This window comes from Apium graveolens, chromosome 10, assembly GCF_009905375.1.
Source record: "Apium graveolens cultivar Ventura chromosome 10, ASM990537v1, whole genome shotgun sequence".
Taxonomy (NCBI): Eukaryota; Viridiplantae; Streptophyta; class Magnoliopsida; order Apiales; family Apiaceae; genus Apium; species Apium graveolens.
Genome location: NC_133656.1, coordinates 124,749,868 through 124,772,034, shown reverse-complemented (window position 1 = coordinate 124,772,034; position 22,167 = coordinate 124,749,868). Strand labels below are relative to the sequence as shown.

At 32.6% G+C, this 22,167-nt stretch overlaps 2 protein-coding genes across 2 annotated transcripts; one reads left to right on the top strand and one right to left on the bottom strand.

Annotated features, from left to right (window-relative positions):
* Positions 1–7,206: 7,206 nt before the first annotated feature.
* On the top strand, positions 7,207–8,750 carry LOC141690931 (myb family transcription factor EFM-like). The gene is made up of 5 exons (XM_074495685.1): positions 7,207–7,399; positions 7,500–7,726; positions 8,011–8,335; positions 8,474–8,550; positions 8,634–8,750. The coding sequence occupies exons 1-5, from the start codon at positions 7,207–7,209 to the stop codon at positions 8,748–8,750; spliced, it is 939 nt and encodes a 312-aa protein (XP_074351786.1).
* Positions 8,751–11,020: 2,270 nt separating this feature from the next.
* LOC141690929 (uncharacterized) lies at positions 11,021–21,078 on the bottom strand. Its single transcript, XM_074495684.1, has 9 exons — positions 20,676–21,078; positions 18,493–19,038; positions 17,685–17,959; positions 17,211–17,333; positions 16,327–16,992; positions 15,267–15,386; positions 12,914–12,991; positions 12,650–12,859; positions 11,021–11,212 (listed from the first exon to the last, which is right to left on the bottom strand). The coding sequence occupies exons 1-9, from the start codon at positions 21,076–21,078 to the stop codon at positions 11,021–11,023; spliced, it is 2,613 nt and encodes an 870-aa protein (XP_074351785.1).
* Positions 21,079–22,167: the final 1,089 nt, after the last annotated feature.

Sequence of the window (22,167 nt, the reverse complement as noted above, 5' to 3'; positions counted from 1 at the left end):
TTATTTTATTTCACTCGTATAATCATAATTAGGCAGTACAAACCAGTAAAACACAGAGAAAGCCCTAATAAAATGCCGTGTTCTTAAAAATCAATCGCACAAACAAAGGTGTTATCGAACTCCGATTCGGGCGTGCAATATATCAAAAAGAAGCTATCGAAAAACTCTTTCTGAATCAACCATCCATTTTAGTGCAGAAATCAAGGTACTTTTCTTATTCAATTATTTTATTTCGAATTATTTATGGATTAAATTAGGAATTTTTATTCTTGATGATTTTGATATGATTTGATGGCATAATCATGTAGATCTTTTCTTCCTGATCATTTTGGTATATTATATGACTAATTTGGATTTCAATCACATGTTCAAATTGTTGTTTGATTCTCGAATTGAAGAACTAGGGTTTATGTGTTTGAATGTTCTTAATTGGAATTTAGGCGTTTTTGATTCAAGGGTTATGGATTGAAATTGATTACACCATGTTGTAGATCGTTTAAAAACAAATCGAATGATATATAGCTAGCTAACAAACGATTCATAGATTGTCCCAATCGAGCCTCACCGGAAAACTGATCCCAGGCGGCATCATGATTTTCCGGTTGATATTCCGGCCAAACGACGAGGTTTTTGAGGATTTTGTTTGGATAATCGAGTTCGTCTCGTTGAGTTCTTCTGATCTGCATGTTTTGTCGAGTTCTGGGCACGTCGACTCGCCGACGGTGGCCGGAGACCGCGACGGCGACGGTGCCGAATTGCAATCAGGCCCCCGACCTTTTGTAATATTTTCATTCCAGTCCATATGCTTTCAGAAGTTTATAAAAACATGATTTTTGTTTTGTTTATTTTCAAAAATTATATTTTCTTTTATAATATTTTCAGAAATTGATTTTTATTATTTTTAAAAATTCAAAAATTCAATCATTCTCTTCTGAAAATTATTTTTAATAACAAAATAAATCTTAATTAATTTTAGTTGATAATTAATTATTTAATTAGTCAATTAATTTAAATGTTAATTGATTAATTAATTTAATTAGTTAGTAATTGATTTTAATTAATTATTTAACTAGATTTAATTATTTCTTTGGATTAAAAAATTCAGAAAAATAGTTTCGAGTTTTAAAATATTATTTAAAATTATTTTCAAGGCTCGATAAATTTTATAAAATTATTTTAAAGTTAGATTCGGGTGTTCGAATTCTATTATTTAAATATAAAATAATTCGGAGACCTGTTTTAATTCTGAAAAAAGTTCAAAAATTTGTATTAAATATCTGGAAAATCTTTTTGACCCTGAATCTTCTTTGAAAAATTAGTTTGATCGAATATCTTACGTGTTATGTGCTATATATGATTTGATTGCTCTATATTATGATTATATGTGCGTTGTTTGAATGTTTTGCTATAACTTTTAATCCGTACGTCGGATTTGGGTGAAACGAAGGGTAGATAGAAGCTTGTATCGAATAGAATGAGATGAGAAGTAGTGTTGATAAGTATATGTGATGTATAATAGAGGAAGCGAGACATAAAAAAAAGCAAGTGGTCAGTGAGTGGGAACCAATTGACAAGTGTTGGTAAAGTGAAAGCGAATTGTTAAGGCAAGTGCTTCTGATCTTCTTGTTGTAATGTAATGCAAGTACTTTTGAACTCTTTTCATTATGTTGCAATTATTCCTAATAATTATGGTTCTATATTGCAAGTACTTTGAAGTACTTAACCCTAAGCCCTGATTCTTGTTGATCTTGAGCCGCAAGCCTTATTTCTTGTAAATTATTGGTTGTTGAATTCTTGGATACGAACCATACATATCCGATACTACTCCACAAATACATATCTACCACATACTGATTCTTGATATCAGGTTGCTTAACCTACAAACCTTTATGCCTTGTATAGAAGAAGACCATTCCTTGTAACCTTTAAACCCTTGGTCTTCTACATTTTGATTATTTCCCTGAATTGTAAGTCAATCTTCTTGTTTACCTTGTTATACCTGCATGGTGTTGTGAATCACCTTATGCTTTAAGATAAATGTTGTTTATGATTCAGTTTATTGAATTACATTATTTACTATATTATTATTATAGAACTGGATTGGTTTTAAATATGGGCCAAATTCGTGGTCGGACCAGATTCGTGGTCGGACCAGATTCGTGGTCATAATAGGCCAATGTGTGCCTTGGATCCAGTATATAGAGCAAAGTTGGGAGCCTTGCTCGGGGTTAGTGCGTGACTGATCAGCAGCCTAACCTTGGTTTTAAAATTGAAAGTGAATATCCAAATCTAATCATTGCTTATCAGGAAACTTGATTCCCTATATCATTTCAATTGATCATTATCTAATCTCAGTGTTGTCATTATGACTTGCTGAGCTAGTTAGCTCACTTTTGCGAAACTGTTTATGTTCTTTCCCAGTTAAGAAGGAAACTGGTGATGGCGAGGATCCCCAGTCGAGTGTGCAAGCTAGGTTTTCAGGTTGAAATGAAATAAGCTAACAGAAGATGTGTGGCTATTGTGTATTAAAGAGTTTGTAATAAAGTTTAACTTCAGATCTAAGATAAATAAATTTAGGATTTGGTACGTTTGTAATAAATAAGATTGTGGCTTGTCGACATACTTTGAATTATTGCGATCCGTAGATATGGTAAGGTCAGTGCATATATCTTATTATATTCATAAACAGGTTTAAATATGATGTGTATGTGTGTGTCATGGACCCAAAACTTCTGACCCGAGTTTGGAGGGCGCCACACTTTGATTCTTAAGAACACCAAGAACAATTTCAAAGAATTCTTCAAAATTATAATTTATTTTTTGATTTTTATATAATAAAAGAATAATTATATATTTAATAAACGGTATTTATAGTTATAAAAATAATACTCCCAAAATTATTTAGGGCATAATTATATCATTTAATAAAAATATTTAGCCCAAAATTAATAATTAACGGGAATTAATTTTTAATCCAATAAATATAAAAATTATGTCAAAAATTCCCAAAAATTATGAATAATTAAATAATACAAAAATATTAAATATTTGATAGTCCTACAATTTTATAAAAATAAAAATACGATTTTGGTGGGCTTTTACTTCCCGGTAGAAGCCCGAAAAAGTCATTTTTAGGAAATAAAACACTTTCTAAATTAACTGAATGTTCGGAAAATCACTTTGATACACGCCATATGATGCAAAATAAAGCCAATTGCTCCATACTAAATAACAGCTATAAAAATGAAATTTGGAAAGTATAATTTTTAATATAAATCCATTTAACACGTAGTAAAGTACCTGAAAATAATTCGTACCACACAGAACACATATAGCACATACATATAAATTTTTATAACAAATCATAATTTATAATAGCATAAACCACATGATACTCATTTAATATATCACAAAAACAATCGTAATTTTTCCCAGTCGTTACATACCTTCCAAGCAACTAACTAATACTTTTACCAGAAAGAGATTTAAATTCCTTATACTTAGACATCGGAATATTCATTCTATTTTTATCTTAAGTTCATTCCACTATAGCTTTAATGGTTTCCCACATGTGTTTAGCACTAACACAATCCTTAATCTGATGGCTCATGTTAGAATCCATTGACTCGACTAAAATCTATCGAAGACTTGCATTTAGAAAAACTAACTCCTTATCCCTATCAGTGTATTCAGACGGATCCTTTGGGATAACCTCTTGAGGAACTCTATTGTTTGAATCCAAAGGTATAGAAATGTCCTTCCTTCGTACAAACAGACCACTCTCTAAAATTTCCATGTAATCACAATTTGCTACTTTAATATACAGAGTGATATTTTTCTTTCATAATTTATAGCTATTTTCAGTGACATTATTGAATGAAGCAACCTTGACACTACTTACTTTTTAAGTACTCGTGCTTTCATATCTAAAAAAATTCTACAATATAACGTCTCAAAATACGATAACCCAAACAGCCAAAATCACTAACACCAAACAATTAACCAAATGACAACAACCAAAAACAGTACGACCACAAATCAATCCAAATCATATCTACACCAACGAAAGCACTCACAGTCTGCATAATAACCAAAATCAATATAGTGACTTACTAATATTACGGATTTGATCTGTATATCGATCAGTAGGCTCTGATACCAATTGTTAGGTCCAAAAAGTACATACAGAGGGGGGTGAATATATATTCTTGGTTTTAAATATAAAATGCAACAAAATTTAAAATTTTAAATGAAATAAACAAACATAAGAGATTTTGTGAAATAACTATTATATAAAGAAATTAAATCACAAAGGTTTGCTTACACTTTTAAATATAGATTCAAAGTTAGAAAGAGAAAGAGCCAATGCAAATATAGCTATCAAGCTAATGGCTTCTTCTTATCACTCTAAAAACCTATAGCTCTTATAAAATAATAAATAATATAATCTAAAAAGCTATAAATGATGATTTTATCAAGATGTGTAATTCTTTAATGACGAGTAAACAATTAGGCATGACCTCTCCTTGTCAAATTAATATTTTTATGTGCTAAGAATAATTTGTAAGAGCTTCGCACTTTTTACTGTTGAAGATATGTAATTCCAATATGCATCTATTTGATTACATAGGCTAGTATATGGATTAATATTAGCCAAGTATTCAATTGATAGCTCTCAAAACTTTGTCCAACTTGTGCCCATGTACTATTAGAACCTTCACTTGCGCCTAAGGGATGTTTCAAACTTAATTTCTGAACAAAACATGATTACTTGCACCTATAAGGACTAAGTAATGAACTACTTGCACCTAGGAGGGATGGGGAAGTGATTTTGCCTTAGATTTTTCCTCACTTGCGCCTACAAGGCACTATAAGGCATCACTTGCGGCTACTAGCTCTAATGGGGACTTTGCCTTAGTTTTTAAAGGCTTATTTGCGCCTCCAAGGGACTAAAGAAGGCTTAATTGAACCAACTAGGATGTAGAGGGAGTTTTCCTTAGTTTTTATAGCCCTGCTTACGCCTACTAGGGGTTACTTTCTCCTAGAGGGACCAAGAGGCATTTCTGAGTTAGTTTTTGAGCTCATTTCTTTCTTGTTACTCCTAATAGGTCAAGACAACTTCTAGTACTTAGTTTTTTAGCCATATAATAAGGTACTTGCTCCTACTAGGAAATAGAGTATCCTTGGCGACTCCTACTACAAGGTAGTGATCACTTTGACTTAGTTTTTGTAGAGCACTTTAACCCCTAAAATGTCCCGTCTTCATATCTTCTCTTAGAGTCTTCGTATAAATGATATAACCTTCATATTTAGATACGAATCCTCACTTAACAATTCTTCTAATGATAGTACTTAGTTTCCCTTCACGGATCAGTGACGCCTAGTGTAATGGTATGGTTCACAGATGACTAGTTCCGCTCTCAGACCTTCGTACTATAATCTTTATAAACCATTGTTAAGTCTTCTATCATATACAGTCAACTTCACGTAGAATCCTTTAGGTATTCACACTAATCCTAATAATTGTTTCTACATGACATCAATCTTATTCCTCTGATGTTTGAACATATTAACAAACTTTATAAGGACTTCTGTTGACGTCTTCTTCACTGCAGCTACCAAGATCATCATGTATATACCCAATAATCAATCTATACTGATTCTAGTGGAACATAAATTATATGATAGTTCTTTGTTCTATGTTGAGTTATCCAAATCAGCATTATTAAGTTATACATACAACTTCAATCTTGCTCAACAGGAAGTAACCTCATTATTGTAGAATTACATTCACGGCTTTTTTTCTTGATAATTTTTACCGTATTGGGCTCTTCTTAGTTGTAGTCTCAAGATGAAGCCCAACTTTCACCGACACTGAAGTGGTAGAAGCCCCATAAACTTCCTACATAACTCCATATATTGAGGATCAAACCCAATAACTCCATATATTGAGGATCAAACCCAATGTAGTTCTTGATAATCATCATAAATTCGTGTTTATTCCTTTTTAGGTGGGATTACCTTGGTTATCAATGTTTATCAACTGATTATGACATATCTCATTGGTATCTTAGCTCTCGTAGAACTATGAATGCGCATATATCGATCATTATCTTAAAAATAAGTAGTTTATCATATAAATATGATATACATATATATTATGATATATATAAGTAACTATTTATAAAAACCGTAGATATATGTTAAAGAGACGTTCTTCTAGAAAAATAGAAGGGTATCCTTATCAAGAATGGCTTTTCGATGTGGTATCCCCGCTCTTCGGGGCTGATGGCCACAAATCCCATGTCGATTACCCTATATGGGAGCCCAGCTTATAGGGGCTCTTCTAGAGGTTGTTCAGTAAAGGCTTCCAATCAGGTACCTAAGTGAAGGTATTATTTGCCCTATCTATATATGTTGATCTATCGTGTAGCCTTCTGTATATGATCCAGAATCACTAAAGGACCTAGTCAATCATCCAATATCATTATGGATTGGACCTCAAACGTCCACATGGGCCTAAATCTTGCCCATGCAAGATTTAGGTCATAACACCTATCATGAACTAATTTACCCGGAATCCCAAAACTTTTTGAAAGCATTTTTATGAATATTATAAAATTAGTTTTAAATATATATATATATATATATATATATATATATTGCATGAGCATAAGTAAACTCAACAAATACGTTAAATAATAATATATATTTACTTTTGATGGATATTGGATTATTGAATATGTTAAATAATATTTTTAAAAAATGATTCAAATTAAATATTTTGGTAAGAACGAGATCCATATACAGTCAAACACAATTGCGATCTTTGCAATTTAAGACCGCACACTGTTTCGGTACATAGTTTTGAAGAAATTACATGCATACCACAATAAATTTATAATCTGTACATCGTTTTAATGTATAAAATCTATTTGATTTCTTAAAATTAACAAAATATAAAATCTATGTGTTATTTTAAATTAAAGATTAAAATCTTATTGTATATCTGTCATTTATTTTTGATATCTCATTTTAATTTTCCAAGTTTCAGATTCTTAGTTATAACATTTTTTATGGATTTTTTCAATCTTTTCTTACTGATATCCCCTCACACAAGTAGTATAAATATCTTTCAATTCCTGGTCATGTTTTTCATATTTTGAGTGTGTTCATAAGAGATACTAATAGTGAGAAATTATCAAAATGAACATCGATCTCAATAAGAGTTTATTTTTTGTGAATATCGCTGATCTTATGGCTCATATATCGATGATTGAAAATACTTCAGAAAGAATAGAGAAACTCGATATGTATGTAAATGAATTGAATGTTGAGATGATGAAGCTAAAGGAGTTGGAATGTGATTCACCTTTATGTATCCTTGTTCTAACAGAAGGTATAAATTTATTCAATATATTTTATACGTATAACTAATATACATGCATATATCATGTATATGATTTTGTCAATTTAAATGCTATGTTTATATTTTTCAGCAATCCAAAAATTGGAAAAAGAGATTTTGTGGTACAAAAACATGAAGACTAGTGTCGTAACACATGAATTTATGCCGTTGAAAATTGGTGATTCAAAAGAAACGGAAAGGCCAGAAAAATCCAGTGATGTTGACAAGAAGAATTGCATGAGTTCTGTTCAACCTAAGAGTAAAATTGTTGTATTCAATACAACTAATAAAAATTATTCTTCGCATGACAGTTTATTGGTAACGTCTTTTAACCATTTTACAATGATTTTTAATGTTTACTTGGTAGATAAATATAAATTACTATTATTTATTTATTTATTATATTTGTCAGATAATACCTTTTTATTAATGTTTTTACAAAACTAATTAATTATTGTTCATTAAACATCAGGACTATTTATTTTTAATAATTGTTAATGGGTAATATTACGTGTGAAATATTGATCTTATAAAAGTAGTTCTTTTAACAACATGAAATGTCAACTAAATAAATTCTGTTTTTGTTTGATCCTTATAAGCAGATACGAGAAGATATTGTGACATATGAAAATTCAAACAGTCCGATAAACATTAATTTTAAAAAGAGGAAAGCTGCTTTTGTTCCATATCAGAGACCTTCGGGTGTTATTATTGATGAAAATTCCAATATTACTAGTGGTCAACATTCTTCTTTTGTTCCTGGGTTCAGTTCAAATTCACGTAATATGAATTTTAGTGGAAACATTGTTACAAGTTTAACTTATCAACATTCACTCATGGACTCGTCAAAGAAACCAAGGCTCAGTTGGACACATGATTTGCACCGTGAATTTCTCCGAGTTGTGGAAGAGCTCGGCGGTCTAACAGGTATATAAATTAACTTTCATTCAAAAATAATAAAAACTTTATATATATACTATTAATCTGGAAATTACTTTATTGTTATATTGATGTCAATTTTTATATGAAGATGTTGTGTTAAATTTAACCATTTGGGTATTGTAGTTTCAACACCCAAACAAATCAAGAATAGAATGGGAATTGACAACTTGAGTAAAGATGAAATTAAGAGTCATTTACAGGTAACTATTATTTGTACGCCTAAAATAAATTTGTAATTATATTGTGTAAAAACATATTACTTTATATGTGATTATATTTACAGAAATGCAGGATACAACATAAACAACAAATTTTAGCTTCAAATCATGCTTTAGTTGTCTCATCAACATCAGAACTCTCGTTAACCGGACAGGGTTGTCAAGCGGAAAAGTCAACATGATTTGTTTATGAAAACTCAGCCTCTCACAAAGATCTACTAAGGAAGATAGTGAAAATAATGTTCGAGATATAGGATAAAAGGTTATGAATAAACTATAAAATTTTGTTTCTAAGTTGTTTGTCAGATTGAAAATAAATTTATGTACTTTTAAAAAAACATGTTCTTTACAAATTTATGTATTATTAGTGATAGAGATAATGAGTTTTTGCCGATATAAGTCCAATGGTACAATATCTTTACAACTTGAGCAAAGATGACATTCAGAGTCATTTACAGGTAACTATAATCTCTACCCCCAAAATAAATCTGTAACTATATTGTATAATAATGGATTGGTTATATGTAATTATATTTATATAAATGCAGGATACAACATCAACAACAAATTTTAGCTTTAAATCATGCTTTAGGTACCTCATCAAAATCCTCGTTAACTGGACAGGGTTTTTAAGCGGAAAAGTCAACATGATTTCTTTATGTAAACTCAGCCTCTCACAGAGATATACTAAGAAAGATCGAAATTTGGAATACAAAATTTATGAATAAACTATAAAATTTTGTTTCCAAGTTGTGTGTCAGATTGAGAACAAATTTATGTACTTTTTTAAAAAATAACATGTTCTTTACAAACTGATGTATTATTAGTGGTAGAGTTAATGGGTTTTTATAAAATTGATTATCAAATAATTATATTTTTAATCAATACGAACATTCAAATAAACTTAAATAATTAAAATGCAAAATTTTTTATCTTTAGAAAAATTGAAGATAATGCGTTTTTCTTAGGAAATTAAATTAAAGAAAAAGTTGGAAAAAGGATTTCACGGATTTTTAAAATTTTTATAAATAAAATAATTCTAATTATTTGATAATAACTTATGGGAAAAGATCTGATTGTAATATAGTTGAAAAAAATGAAATTTAAATAGTTTATTATTATGATATTTATGCGTTATAAATTTTTTTACTGTATCTATTTAAATATTTCGATTCATCATGGTGGTCTTGTTGCTTTGTGAGTACTATTTATATGTCAAGTTTATGACCTAAAAATTTATCCATTTTAATAACATTTTATTAGTTCTTTTGAGATAATTCACAACATTTTATTTTTAGGTATTAAGATTTTATTTTTCAAAAGTATATTGATCTTTTTAGTAACATTTTTAAATATTTTTCAAATTCTTTTAGGTTTTTTTAATATTTCTCCAAATTTCTTACAAAATAATGATATATTTTTACGAGCTTTTTCACAGTGTTACTTTTTTTAAGGCATTTTGAAAAATAAAAATGTCAACTTGTTTTATATTTTTCTTAAATTACTTTTAAATTCTAATTTTTTTGATTATTTGATATATATATACACACACATAAAGCCACTGTATTAGCACTTAAAATATCCTTTCAGAATACTTTAGGTTGTTTAATGGAACACTAAACCAAAGTGTGGACTTGTGCAAAAATCTAAAACAAAACTCTGTGTAATAGATTTATTAATTTCTATTCAAAATAGCTAATAAGATGATTGTTTTACATTATACTATTTTGATTGTAAGCGTCCAATGATTAGTGTTTTTATAGTAAATTATGGATCTTCCTTATCAAAAGAAGAATGTAGTTTGTCCAACGATGTTTCATAGGGTTCTTTAATCCATTCTTTCATGCTCAATGACAAGATCCATGAAACTTCATTAAAATAGGAATGAACTTGATTACACTTATGAAATACTATAAAAAAACTTAAAAAATTAAAAAGTGCACATCTGAATATTTTTTAAAATTGAATATTTATAAAATTTATAAGTATTACTCAAGAAAACGTGTGCATAATAGAACAAAGTCTTTTTATAATACCCATCTCCATCTCAAGATGTGTTTTTGATTTTGTGTATCCAAATGCATTCGTGTAATTAAATATATATACATAGGTTAATGTGAAAACAAATATACTTACCAATATTTTATGTTATTTTGACAAACAAGAAATTTTATTAACTCAGGAACATCAACTGTCAAAGCATAATCAACTCGACTAGAAACAGACCTCCAGTCGAATACACCATCCGGCTAAGAATATGACTCTCTAGCTAGTTCATGAGCCGCCATATTAGCGGATTGTTTAATATAAAATAACTCGACTGTGTTTAACTCTTTCAACATATTTCGACAATCCATCACTACCTACCAAACGGAGAGGCCATCTGAACATTACTACGAATCGATTGGACATCTACCAGAGAAACTGACTCCACTATGATTTGTTGCCATCCTTATGCCTGAACCCAGCTAAGAGCTTCCTTTATGGCTAATGCTTCTGCCATCTCAGGAGAGAATAAGCTATACATACGCATAGTTCTAGCAGAAAGAACATCCCCATGATAATCTCGAACAATCATTCCAACTCCAGTAGCATTATACTCATCAAACGTTGCAGCATCCACTGATATCTTACATTTAGCCTCCTATAGTTTAACCCAAGTACAATCCCCATCTCCTTCAATAAGATTAGGAAAAGGATTAATTATCAAGTGACTCACTTAGTACGCACTAATGTATCAAGCGGGTCACCGGGTTTTGTTTGGTATCATTTAAACCACTCAACTGGCAACACGTGACACTCCGTTAATTTGTTTAAAAACTGCAGATGGAAAAGGCTGATGTGAAATGCTAACGACTAGTTCTGCAACGTGGCTATCTACATAAGTCTCTACCCACCTATATGTACAGATACACCCGATATATGTACAGATTCAAGTTGGGTTTTAGGTTTATTTGTTCTTCAATATGAGTAGCAGCATGAATTTTCTCCCTGAGTCACATCATCATTCTTTATGTGGAGAACGAGTACGGTTATAAACAAGCTGAATAGAAAAAAAAACCCGGAAGACGTTTTCTTACATGTTGCAGAGGAAAGGTGTGCATCTTTTAATTTTCTTCAATTCTGAAAACATGTGATTAATTTTCATGGAATCATCATTATACAATACCCTAACATTTTTTTCAAAACTATGACCATCACACTGAAAATATACTAACAAGTTTTGTCTGTCATAATCAAAAACAACTGAATAATCTTCCAAATCACTAAAACACATATTATCAGTATCCTTATATACCAAATCCACCACTCCTCTTACATACTGTATATTTCCTTTAGGTGGATTTGTGAATTACCCACGATGATGAACATAAACATCAATCTGAACCATATTGTACATTAATATACGAAAATTCAGAAATCTAAACATATATGAACACAAATTTATACATATACAAACACAAAAACTTAAATTTACATATATGAACACAAACCCTTAAATATACATGCAGTCACTTAAATGTAATAATATGAACAGTAAAATGGGGTTTAGGGTTCTTCGATCGTACCTTTACTATCGATGATCGTCGATTGTTGTTCTTGATCGCCAAAAATAGGGGCTTAGGGTTTATTTGTGTCGATTGAGTTCACTTTTAGATGTCCCATAGTCATTTTTGGCTCATAGTTACTTTGTTTTTATTTTTATTTCTTTTTAATTTGTCTGATTATATGTCAGTTTTCCACGTATCATCCAACATGGGGTCAAAGCAAGTCCACGTAGATCAAACTAACGGAAATCGTTTAATTTAATGTTTGACTTTTTCAGAGTTAACGGAGTGTCACGTATTTCCTGTTGAGTGGTTTAAATGATACCAAAGAAAACCTGGTGACCCACTTGATACATCAGTGTGTACTAAGTGAGTCACTTGATAATTAACCCGATTAGGAAAATGGGTGCACATCAAATCTCTTTGGGATAATCTCCATTGTGTAAGATATTGTTTAGCTTTTGCAATCACAACATGAGCACGAGTATAATTACTATTCCATACTAAATCGCTTTCCAGATTGCCCAACTAACAGTAGCAATTTCTGCACGCTTGTCTTTGTCACATGTAACCAGAATTCTCTCCCACCATTGATACAACTCTTCGCCTTCATACCAGTGAACCTTATAAATTTTCCAACACAGAGCTGCAAAGGAGCAACTTACAACAACATGATATATTGTCTCATCTCCATATTGACACACTGGATAAAAGCTCTGAACCACCACCTGTTTACTTTGCAACTGCATCAAAGTAGGAAGACATCAAGATAACGAGTGCCATACAAAATTAAGAACCTTAGGCGGAGCTTTTAAAAGCCAAATTTTCCGCCAAAATATGTCATTGTGCTCTCGCCTCCATGCCTCCTTACGAACCTGAAGAATTCGATAAGCACTACGAACTGAGTAATTTCCTGAAGGCTCATCTATAACACCCTCCAAATAAGGGGTATAGATTTGGGGCATTATTAACACGAACTACTTACTAAACCTGTTCAAGCATAGTATAAATAAATAATTACCCCGAACTACTACTCAGGATCTTTTCAAGGTTAAGGATTGAAAACAATTACGACAAACCAACTTTATTACAGACCAGTTTAAACAACCTGTCTCAAGAACTCTCTTTATTACAAAACATTATTCTATTCACATTTTAAACTAAACATCTTTTATTCCAACTACAACTATTACTTAACCTGACTCGCTTCTTGACTACTCGGGTTCTGATGGGTTTCACTCTCAACCTTAACTGAAAACAAGGTGAACAACAATAAAAGGGGGTGAGCCAAAATTGCTCAGCAAGCCTGCAATAATATATATAGTGTAAAGAGATAAGGATAAATGAATCAGAGATCTGCTGGTTTGAACAACCACCTGTTTCTGTAAGAAATAATAAATTTCCATTACTGGCGAGTGCCAAATAAACGAGACTGGAAACGAGAACCAATATATGCACTATAACCTACTGATTAGTCAGGATATAGTGCGGATCTATACCCAACTGCATAGACCCAACCAACATAAGGGGTATCCAGGAAACTATGGCCTAATAATCTAGGGTCCGGTTAATACCCGGCCCGCATCGTAACCATCCAGTCCATAGCTTAGCATCCGGAATAATCGGTATGATTTCGATGTATCTCAACATCAGGATATATCAGAGTATATATAACAAGGGTAAAAGTATTGGAATATGAATAGGGGATTCAATAAATTGGGAGAAATCAAGAATCAAAATGAAATAGAAAGAAGGATCAATAATTGTGTATCAGTATATGAGAACAAGAATTATCAAGATGTAATTGATATGGAAAGTTGGATATATTTCACTATTCTGAACTTAGAATAGGAGAAAAACTTGTCTGGTGCGTACTTCACCTCGTATGATTCACTGCCTTTTATCTCTTGCTTGATTCGCCTTGTTGGTACTGAATCTATCATGGAAAGATATTCGTTTAGATAACTTATCTTATACGCGTATCTCAAATTGATACCATGTAACCCTAATAGTCTACCCATTCGAATCTATCTGACTCGCACATAATTATATAACACATAAGGTTCACATAATCACATAAAGCACATAGCACATAAGGCACATAATTGATTTTAGACTCGTAATTAATTATAGATTCGATATAGACTTTTATTCCCATTAACTAACACTATCTGGTTCGATTCCTAATTTTTCAGGATTTATTAGACTCGTTTCTACCCCTAATAGTGCCTATAAACAATTAATTACCATAAGCCGACTCGCATCCGAAAGAAATTATGATTTATAATTATTTTTAATGGAATCGGGTCATTTTTCTGAGTCTAAGGGTCTTCGTTTCACTCAAATCGGACTAACGGTTTAATTATTACGCAATAAACAAGATTTAATTAATTATAAATCAATTATAAATAATTAATCATAATTAATTAAACCTTAATTATATTTTTAAATAATTATTTAATATTTATCATATTTTAAAATAATTATTCCATAATTTTTTGAATTAATTACAATTAATTATAAATTATTTACAAATTATTTGATTAAATTGATTATTAATAATTAATTATTCAATACGAATAATTATTACAACTCTGATCGCATAAATAAACGAACGCTCGAATACTAATTCCAAATTATCGAAATACTACTCGTATAATTACGAGTTACTTGTATTATTCACTTAACTATCGAATCATTACTCGAAATATTCGATCTATTATTATTTAATCTTATTTATTAATTACTTACTTAATTATTAAATAATAGATAAATAAATAAATATTTAGATAACTAATTAAATAATTAAATAAATAATTAAATTCAAATTTCTAAATTAATAAAATAAGTTATAAATTATTTATAAAATAATTCAGATTTTTAATCTGATTTTTATTTAATTTTATAATTTATAAAAACTAATTTCTAATTTAAAAAAATAAATTTAAATAATTAAAATTGCAGAAACACAGTCAAGGAAATAATTTGGGGCTTTTTAGGATCAAACCCGGGTCGAACACCGGGTTGAAATAGGGTCGAACCCGGGTCGCGAAGAACATCACCGCGGCTCCACCGCCGTTGATCGTTCCGGCGAATCGAACGATCAAAACACAGAACTCCCGACTGATTTCTTCTGTTTTCTCGTCCCACAGCAGCCCACAACAGTTTCCCCCGCCATCCTCCTCCTTCCTCGTCGTCCCCGACGTCAGGAAGCTCAAGAATGCCGTCGCGGCGGTGGTTCTCCTCCGACGCCAAAAACAAAGCCAAATCCTACGAAATCGGTGCCAATCGACTCTAAATTTAATGATCTACACTTCCCCATCAACGAAATCATCAAAAAATTACTCAAACATAAAACCCGAACTCGACATAAAACCCAAGAATCACAACTTGAAAATCGATTAATCCAACAACAAAATTGATTACAGAATTGAAAACTAGATTCAATAAGCTTCAATTTGACTACTTACATGATCGATTTGGATGCCGGAATCACTTCGAATTTGTGCTTTGATTCTTGCTGCTATAAACTCTAATTTCATAGAATTGGGGATTGTTCTTGAATTTTCTGATTTTTTATGATTAATTAACTAATAATTAACAATAAATCAACTATTTATATTTACCAAAATAATACCCCTAAATAAAAGTAAGGGTCCAATTACACATCTAATAAAATATTTGGTCCCAATTTTTATAATTTTTGGGTATTAATTATGAATTTTTAAATATCCAATAAATACAAAATATATGCCAAAAATTCCCAAAAATTCTGAATATTACAAAAATACAAAGAAAATTGATGTTTAATAATTTCATCATCATATAAAAATAAAAATGTGATTTTTTGTGGGTTTTTGACACCCGAAGGGGTCCGGAAAAGTCATTTTTCGCGAAAGAGGTAAATTTGTAAAACGTCTAGATGTTCAGAATATCGATGTGGTATAGGCTATACTTAGCAAAATAGGTCCAATGATTTTGTTTGAAATATGGGCTTTTAAAACACTGTTTGAGCTGTACGGATTTTGATATAAATCATATAACTTATAATAAAACACTCAATAAATACCCGAAACACATTCCGATCAAAACAGACAACACGTAGCACATAACAATTAGGGTTTTATGACTCAACACACTTAATCACATAATAATACACATAAGTTATCTTTATTAAGATATAATACAAGCGTAATTTCTCGGTCGTTACATTCTTGCACCAATAAACAGTATATGTCTCCTGCTCTTCTCCAATTGGGATATTTCTTATACAGCTACTATCTCTCTCATTAAATAAATCCTTCAAAATCTCCTCGTCCCATCCTCTGCCATCCATAGTCATAAGAGATGAAACCTTTTGATCAACAAGGCCCGGATGTGATGAAGTAACATAAGGGTTACTATCATCTAATAACCAAGCCTGACAAAGAATATTGATATCCTTCCCTGTGCCAACTCGCCAATGCAACCCTTCAATCACAATGTCTTTCGCTTCCAATATACTTCGCCATATAAATCCGGGATTATTTCCCAATGAAGCATCTATGAACTGACAATTAGGAAAATATCTCGCTTTGTAGAGTCGAGTAGCCAAACTTTTGGTATTAGACATAAATTGCAACCCATGTTTACCTAGAATAGCTAAGTTAAAATATCTGAAATCTTGAAAACTCATACCCCCTGCAGATTTATGTTTATACAGATGATCCCGACTCATCCCATGGATGCCTCTCCTATCTCCCCCTTTTGAGTTCCACCAATATTTTGCAATCGTTCTCTCAATATCCCTTGTAATTTCTACAGGTAAGAGGAAAACACTCATAGCATATATAGGGAGAGACTGAGCAACAGTTTTAGTTGAAACCTCTTTGTCACCCTGTGAAACCAAAACACCATCCAACTCATAATTTTATGCTTGATCTTGTCTTTCAAAAATGCTAGAGTTTGCACTTTACTTCTACTCATCATATTCGAGAGACCCAGGTACTTACAATCCTCTCCTGCTTCCTCCATTTGAAGCACTTGGCATAGTTCCATTCTCATGTCCCTGCCAATATTCGAGCTAAAGAAAACCGATGATTTTGCTAAATTCACCTGTTGACCTGAAGCACCTTCAAACACCTGAAGCAGATTTAACAACCCATTTGCTTCCTCCATATTTGCTCGACAATACAAGTAGCTATCATCGGCAAAAAGCATGTGCAAAATAGTAGGCGCCTGTCTACAAATTCTTACACCGTAAATCCAATTTCAATTTTCATATCTCTGAAGCAGAGCATACAACCCTTCCCCATAAATAATAAACAGATAAGGGGATAGAGGATCCCCTTGTTTGATTCCCCGACTAGGAATAATAAGCCCAACTTCCTATCTTGCATGCACAATATTATACGAAACTGAAAGAACACATTGCATTATTAAATACACCCACGAGTCATTGTATCCCATCTTCAAGAGAATAACTTCTAAATAGCCCCATTATATCCTGTCATAAGCCTTACTCATGTCAATTTTCAAAGCCATGCTCCCCTCCTTGCCTCTTCACTTCCTCTTCAAATAATGCATTACCTCATATGACACCATCACGTTATCTGTAATCAGCCTACCTTGCATGAACGCACTTTGATTCAAAGATATGACTGAATCCAATATACTCTTCATTCGATTCGCAATGACTTTGGTTATGATCTTCATTAACACATTGCACAGCGAAATAGGACGAAGGTCTCTAACAGTAGCTGGGTTTTTCTTTTTTGGAATCAACACAATATTGGTGGCATTTAACTCGTAATTCAGCTTGCCATCCCTGAATAAATTCTTCACCATATCCACTATATTTAGACCTACAATTTTCCAATGTTTTTGAAAAAATATAGGAGTCATTCCGTCAGGTCCGAGAGACTTGTCTGGATGCATCTAAAACAACGCCCTTCTAACCTCAGCCGTGTCAATCGGTTTTAAGAGCTCATCATTCTGTAACGTCGAGATAGAACTATGCACATAGTCAATTACCTCGTGCCAGTTTAACTCTGAGGAGCTAAATAGCTTAGAGAAATATTCATGCATCAAGTTTCCCAACCCATTTTCCCAATCACACCACACACTATCTTCGTTCAGCAACTTATGGATGTGATTATTCTTACGCCTTTTTGATGCCACCGTATGAAAGTATTTGCTATTTTTGTCACCCGCTTGCAACCAAAGTTGTTTCGCTCGTTGATGCCAAAACACTTCTCTTTGGTTTAATACAAAAACCAAATTTTGCTTAGCCTCAGCATATTCTTTTTTTGACTCAGCATCTCTACACCACGACTTCGTTTTAACACAACCTTATAACGCCATATTCTACCACTAAAGTCACCAGTTATTTCTTTACCCCATACCTCCAGTCTATGACTACACGCTTTAACCTTCTCCTGCACATTCAAACCAATATAACTTTGCCATACATCCCTCACCAGTCGCTGACATATAGGTTCCATAAGCCAAGCATTTTCAAATCTAAATCGGGGCTTATACGGGGCCTGAATATTTATCTTAGGGACCAAAAAAATTGGGCTATGATCCGAACCAACCCCTTCCAAATTATATAATTTTGCCATTGGGAAAATCGATAACCAGCTCTCATTAGTTAAAACTCGATCCAACCGAATCTCCATCCAACCTTCTGTATCTCTTCCCCTTTCAAATGTGCACTGGTGACTTGATATATCCATATCCACTAACCCTGCATCATCAATAGCATCATTAAAACCATCAATTAAGGTCTGAGGATAATGAGCCCCTCCCACTTTGTCCTGCTCATAAGTAACATTGTTAAGATCACCAATTACACACCATGGAAGGTCTGTATCTCGAGCTAAGCTGTGTAATAGGTCCCATGTTTTCCAACGTTTCCTTCTATCTGGCTCACCATACAGACCTGTTAAACGTCACGACCCCAGACCATCGACCTTTACGTTAGCATCAATCTAATTGTGCACATAACTTATCACATCAAACTGATCCTTCTCTTTCCAAAATAAAGTTAAAACCCCACTTCTTCATGTTGGCTCCGCCACGAACATACCTTCATAACCGAGTTTTGCTTGCAACCACTCCATCTTTTATTTTCGAGCTATCGTCTCATAAAGAGAAATAAAAACGGGATTTTCAAGACGGACTACGTCTAAAAGGAACTGAACACTCCCAGGGAGCCCCACCCCTCGACAGTTCCAACTTAGTGTGCTCATAATGACTAGCGGGACTACAGAGCAGTACCCACCATTAGCTCATTTTTTGGCTCAGTATTCATATTATTCACTTCATCTGTCATTTCTTCATCTATTTGGACTGGGCTAGTACTAGGGCCGACTATTTTGGGCTCATCCAATCTCCTTCTTTTTTGGTCCACTATAATTAAACCATCCGAGTTACTCAGAATATTATTGTTAGGAATATGTTGTGAACCTGATGATAAGATAAACAAAACATCTTAGTAGATTTAACTTAGTGATTTTGTAGCTTTCAACGGATGATCACTTTTACTATCCGTTGAAAGAGTAGCTTATGTAAATAAGTGTAGTAGCACATTTATGCATACTTGTGTAAGCTTAGTGAACTAGATTTCTGAGAAATGTTTAGGTCATGTTAACTACTAGATTGATATGCAAGATAGGTTGGTTAATTATAAATAGATGATGCCTTGTAATCTTGTATAAGTGAAATGGAGTTAAATGTCAAGAAAATAGTCTCAATGGATGTTTCACAAAGCTTCAACGGATACTCAGATAAAGCTTCAACGGATGATCTACAAAGCTTCAACGGATGATCAACCAAAGTATCAACAGATGATCAACTGCATCTTCAACGGATGATCCAATGAAGTTCCAATGGATGTTCAAATTCAAAGAACAGTTGATAGTGACTTGACAGACACATGTGTTGATTGTATGCAAAAGGAATGTGGTAGCCTAATTACTGGTTTTAGAGAACAAAGAAGCATTACCATTTTCATGCAACTAAGAAGATATTCAAAGATGCTGGAATAGAGTAATGAAGTAGCATGGAATTAGACTAGATATAGTTTTATTTTATTATCTTGTCTTATTGTCATGTAAACTTGGTGATATATAAACCAAGTGTAGCAAGTAGAACAAACAACTAAGCAAGCCTATTTTTATAGAAACATGGCAAGCTGTATTCTGTAAGAATTTCTCTGCAGTGTTTGTCTGTTCAAATTGTAAAGCAGCTGTGAGCTATTCAAAGCTTCACAGAGTTCTCTATCTGATATATATATATATATATATATGGTGGATACATCCCCCAGAAAGTTTTAAATCTTGTGTTTTATTACTTAGTGTTTTGATTTCTATTACTCTTTCATTCCGCACTATTGCAAATCAAATACTGTTATATATATTAAGTTAGAACAACTTTAAAATCTTAAAAAGAAGCCAAAATTACATTCAATCCCCCCTTCTGTAATTCTTGTTGTATTGTTTAGGGAATAACAATTATTTTCCCCCGTGTCATTATTATTTAAAATCAGGTCAGATTTGTTAAATAATTTTTGAACACCCCTTTCCCCGCCAACTCCTTCATTATCGCCCTCCCTTTCCTTATCTCTACTAGTTCCCAAATGTAATCCAATCCCTTTAATTTTGGGATTACCTGTAACTTCCGCGCCAATCTCGGTTCCCCCGTTCAAGTTGTTACTACCCTTATCCTTCGCTGGAAAAGTCATCGACGGTCCACCTCCCTGTCTCAGCCACTTTGCACCGATGGAATGATTCTGCCTTCTAGGTTCTGCTCGCATCCATGCTCCGTACGGCCTCTCAATCTGATTAATAGGATAATCAAATATCCTCTCGTAAAACTTCTCTCCATGCCCAACCATCCCATGTATAAAGCAAAAAGTGGTAATGTCTTCAAACTTAAAGTTTGCCCAACACCAGTTCGATTCACTCTTTTTTAGCCTCATACGTCTTCTCAATGGTTTGTTTTAATCAATGGTCACTCTGATTCTAAGATAATCTCTCCACACACCCATGAAGTTGTTTTTATCGGATTCGATAAATTTTCCAATGTAGTTTCCAACATCAGTGACCACCCGGAGGGACATAAACCCCGTGCTCATGCCATGAAGTTGAACCAACAACTCAAGATTATTAATTTAAATCATACGAGAATCATCCCCTTCTTTCAATCTCCGAAACACGAGATGAAAACGACCAAATGTCCATGGACTACCTTCAATGATACGAGTAATATCCACTTCATGGTAAAACTGAAAAAGGTACATATTCCGATCAATCTCCTTAACATACATACCCCTTCCTGGTCACCACAGAGAAGCCAATTTATGCTGCATTGCTTGAAAATCAATTGAAGATTCCGTAAGAAACCTACCTACCAAGCACCAACGAACGTCAATCTCTGAGAGTTCCTCCACTTTATCTTCATATATTAAGCCTCTGTCCTCTTCCTCATCCAACCGAATCATAGACAGCTTTTCCTCCATTTCTTTGATAGTATCCCTTTCCTTCGACATCAGATTGATTAAGAACTCCAAAACTATAAGAACTAACAGGAACTTAATATGAAAAACTAACACCCCATGTCACAAGACAAGTGTAACAACCCAAATCCGGGGTCAAGATTTGGTGTCACTAAACAATCTTTACCTAAAATAAAATAATATTCAATTAACCCCCTTGAATCCGGATCATTTATAGGTTATGGTATGAAACAAGAATCTAACCTTCTACAATTCACATCAATTACAATACAAGTGTAAATACCTTTATGTTAATGCTCTTGACTTATTTTTCTAACATCTTCATCCTCTCGCAGCGGAGATCTCTCTAACTTCTGCTATCTATCAAAAGTTATTCACTTCTATCATTATCTACTTCTGGAAGAAATAAGAATTGCAAAGCAAGAGTGAGCCAAAAATGCCCAGCAAGTATATAATTTGAGTTTCAAATATTAATAACAAAGGAAAATTTCCGGACAAAATCTTTAAACAGTTCTCCTTATTTGAGGGAGTTGAGCGAATAAACATTGGTTG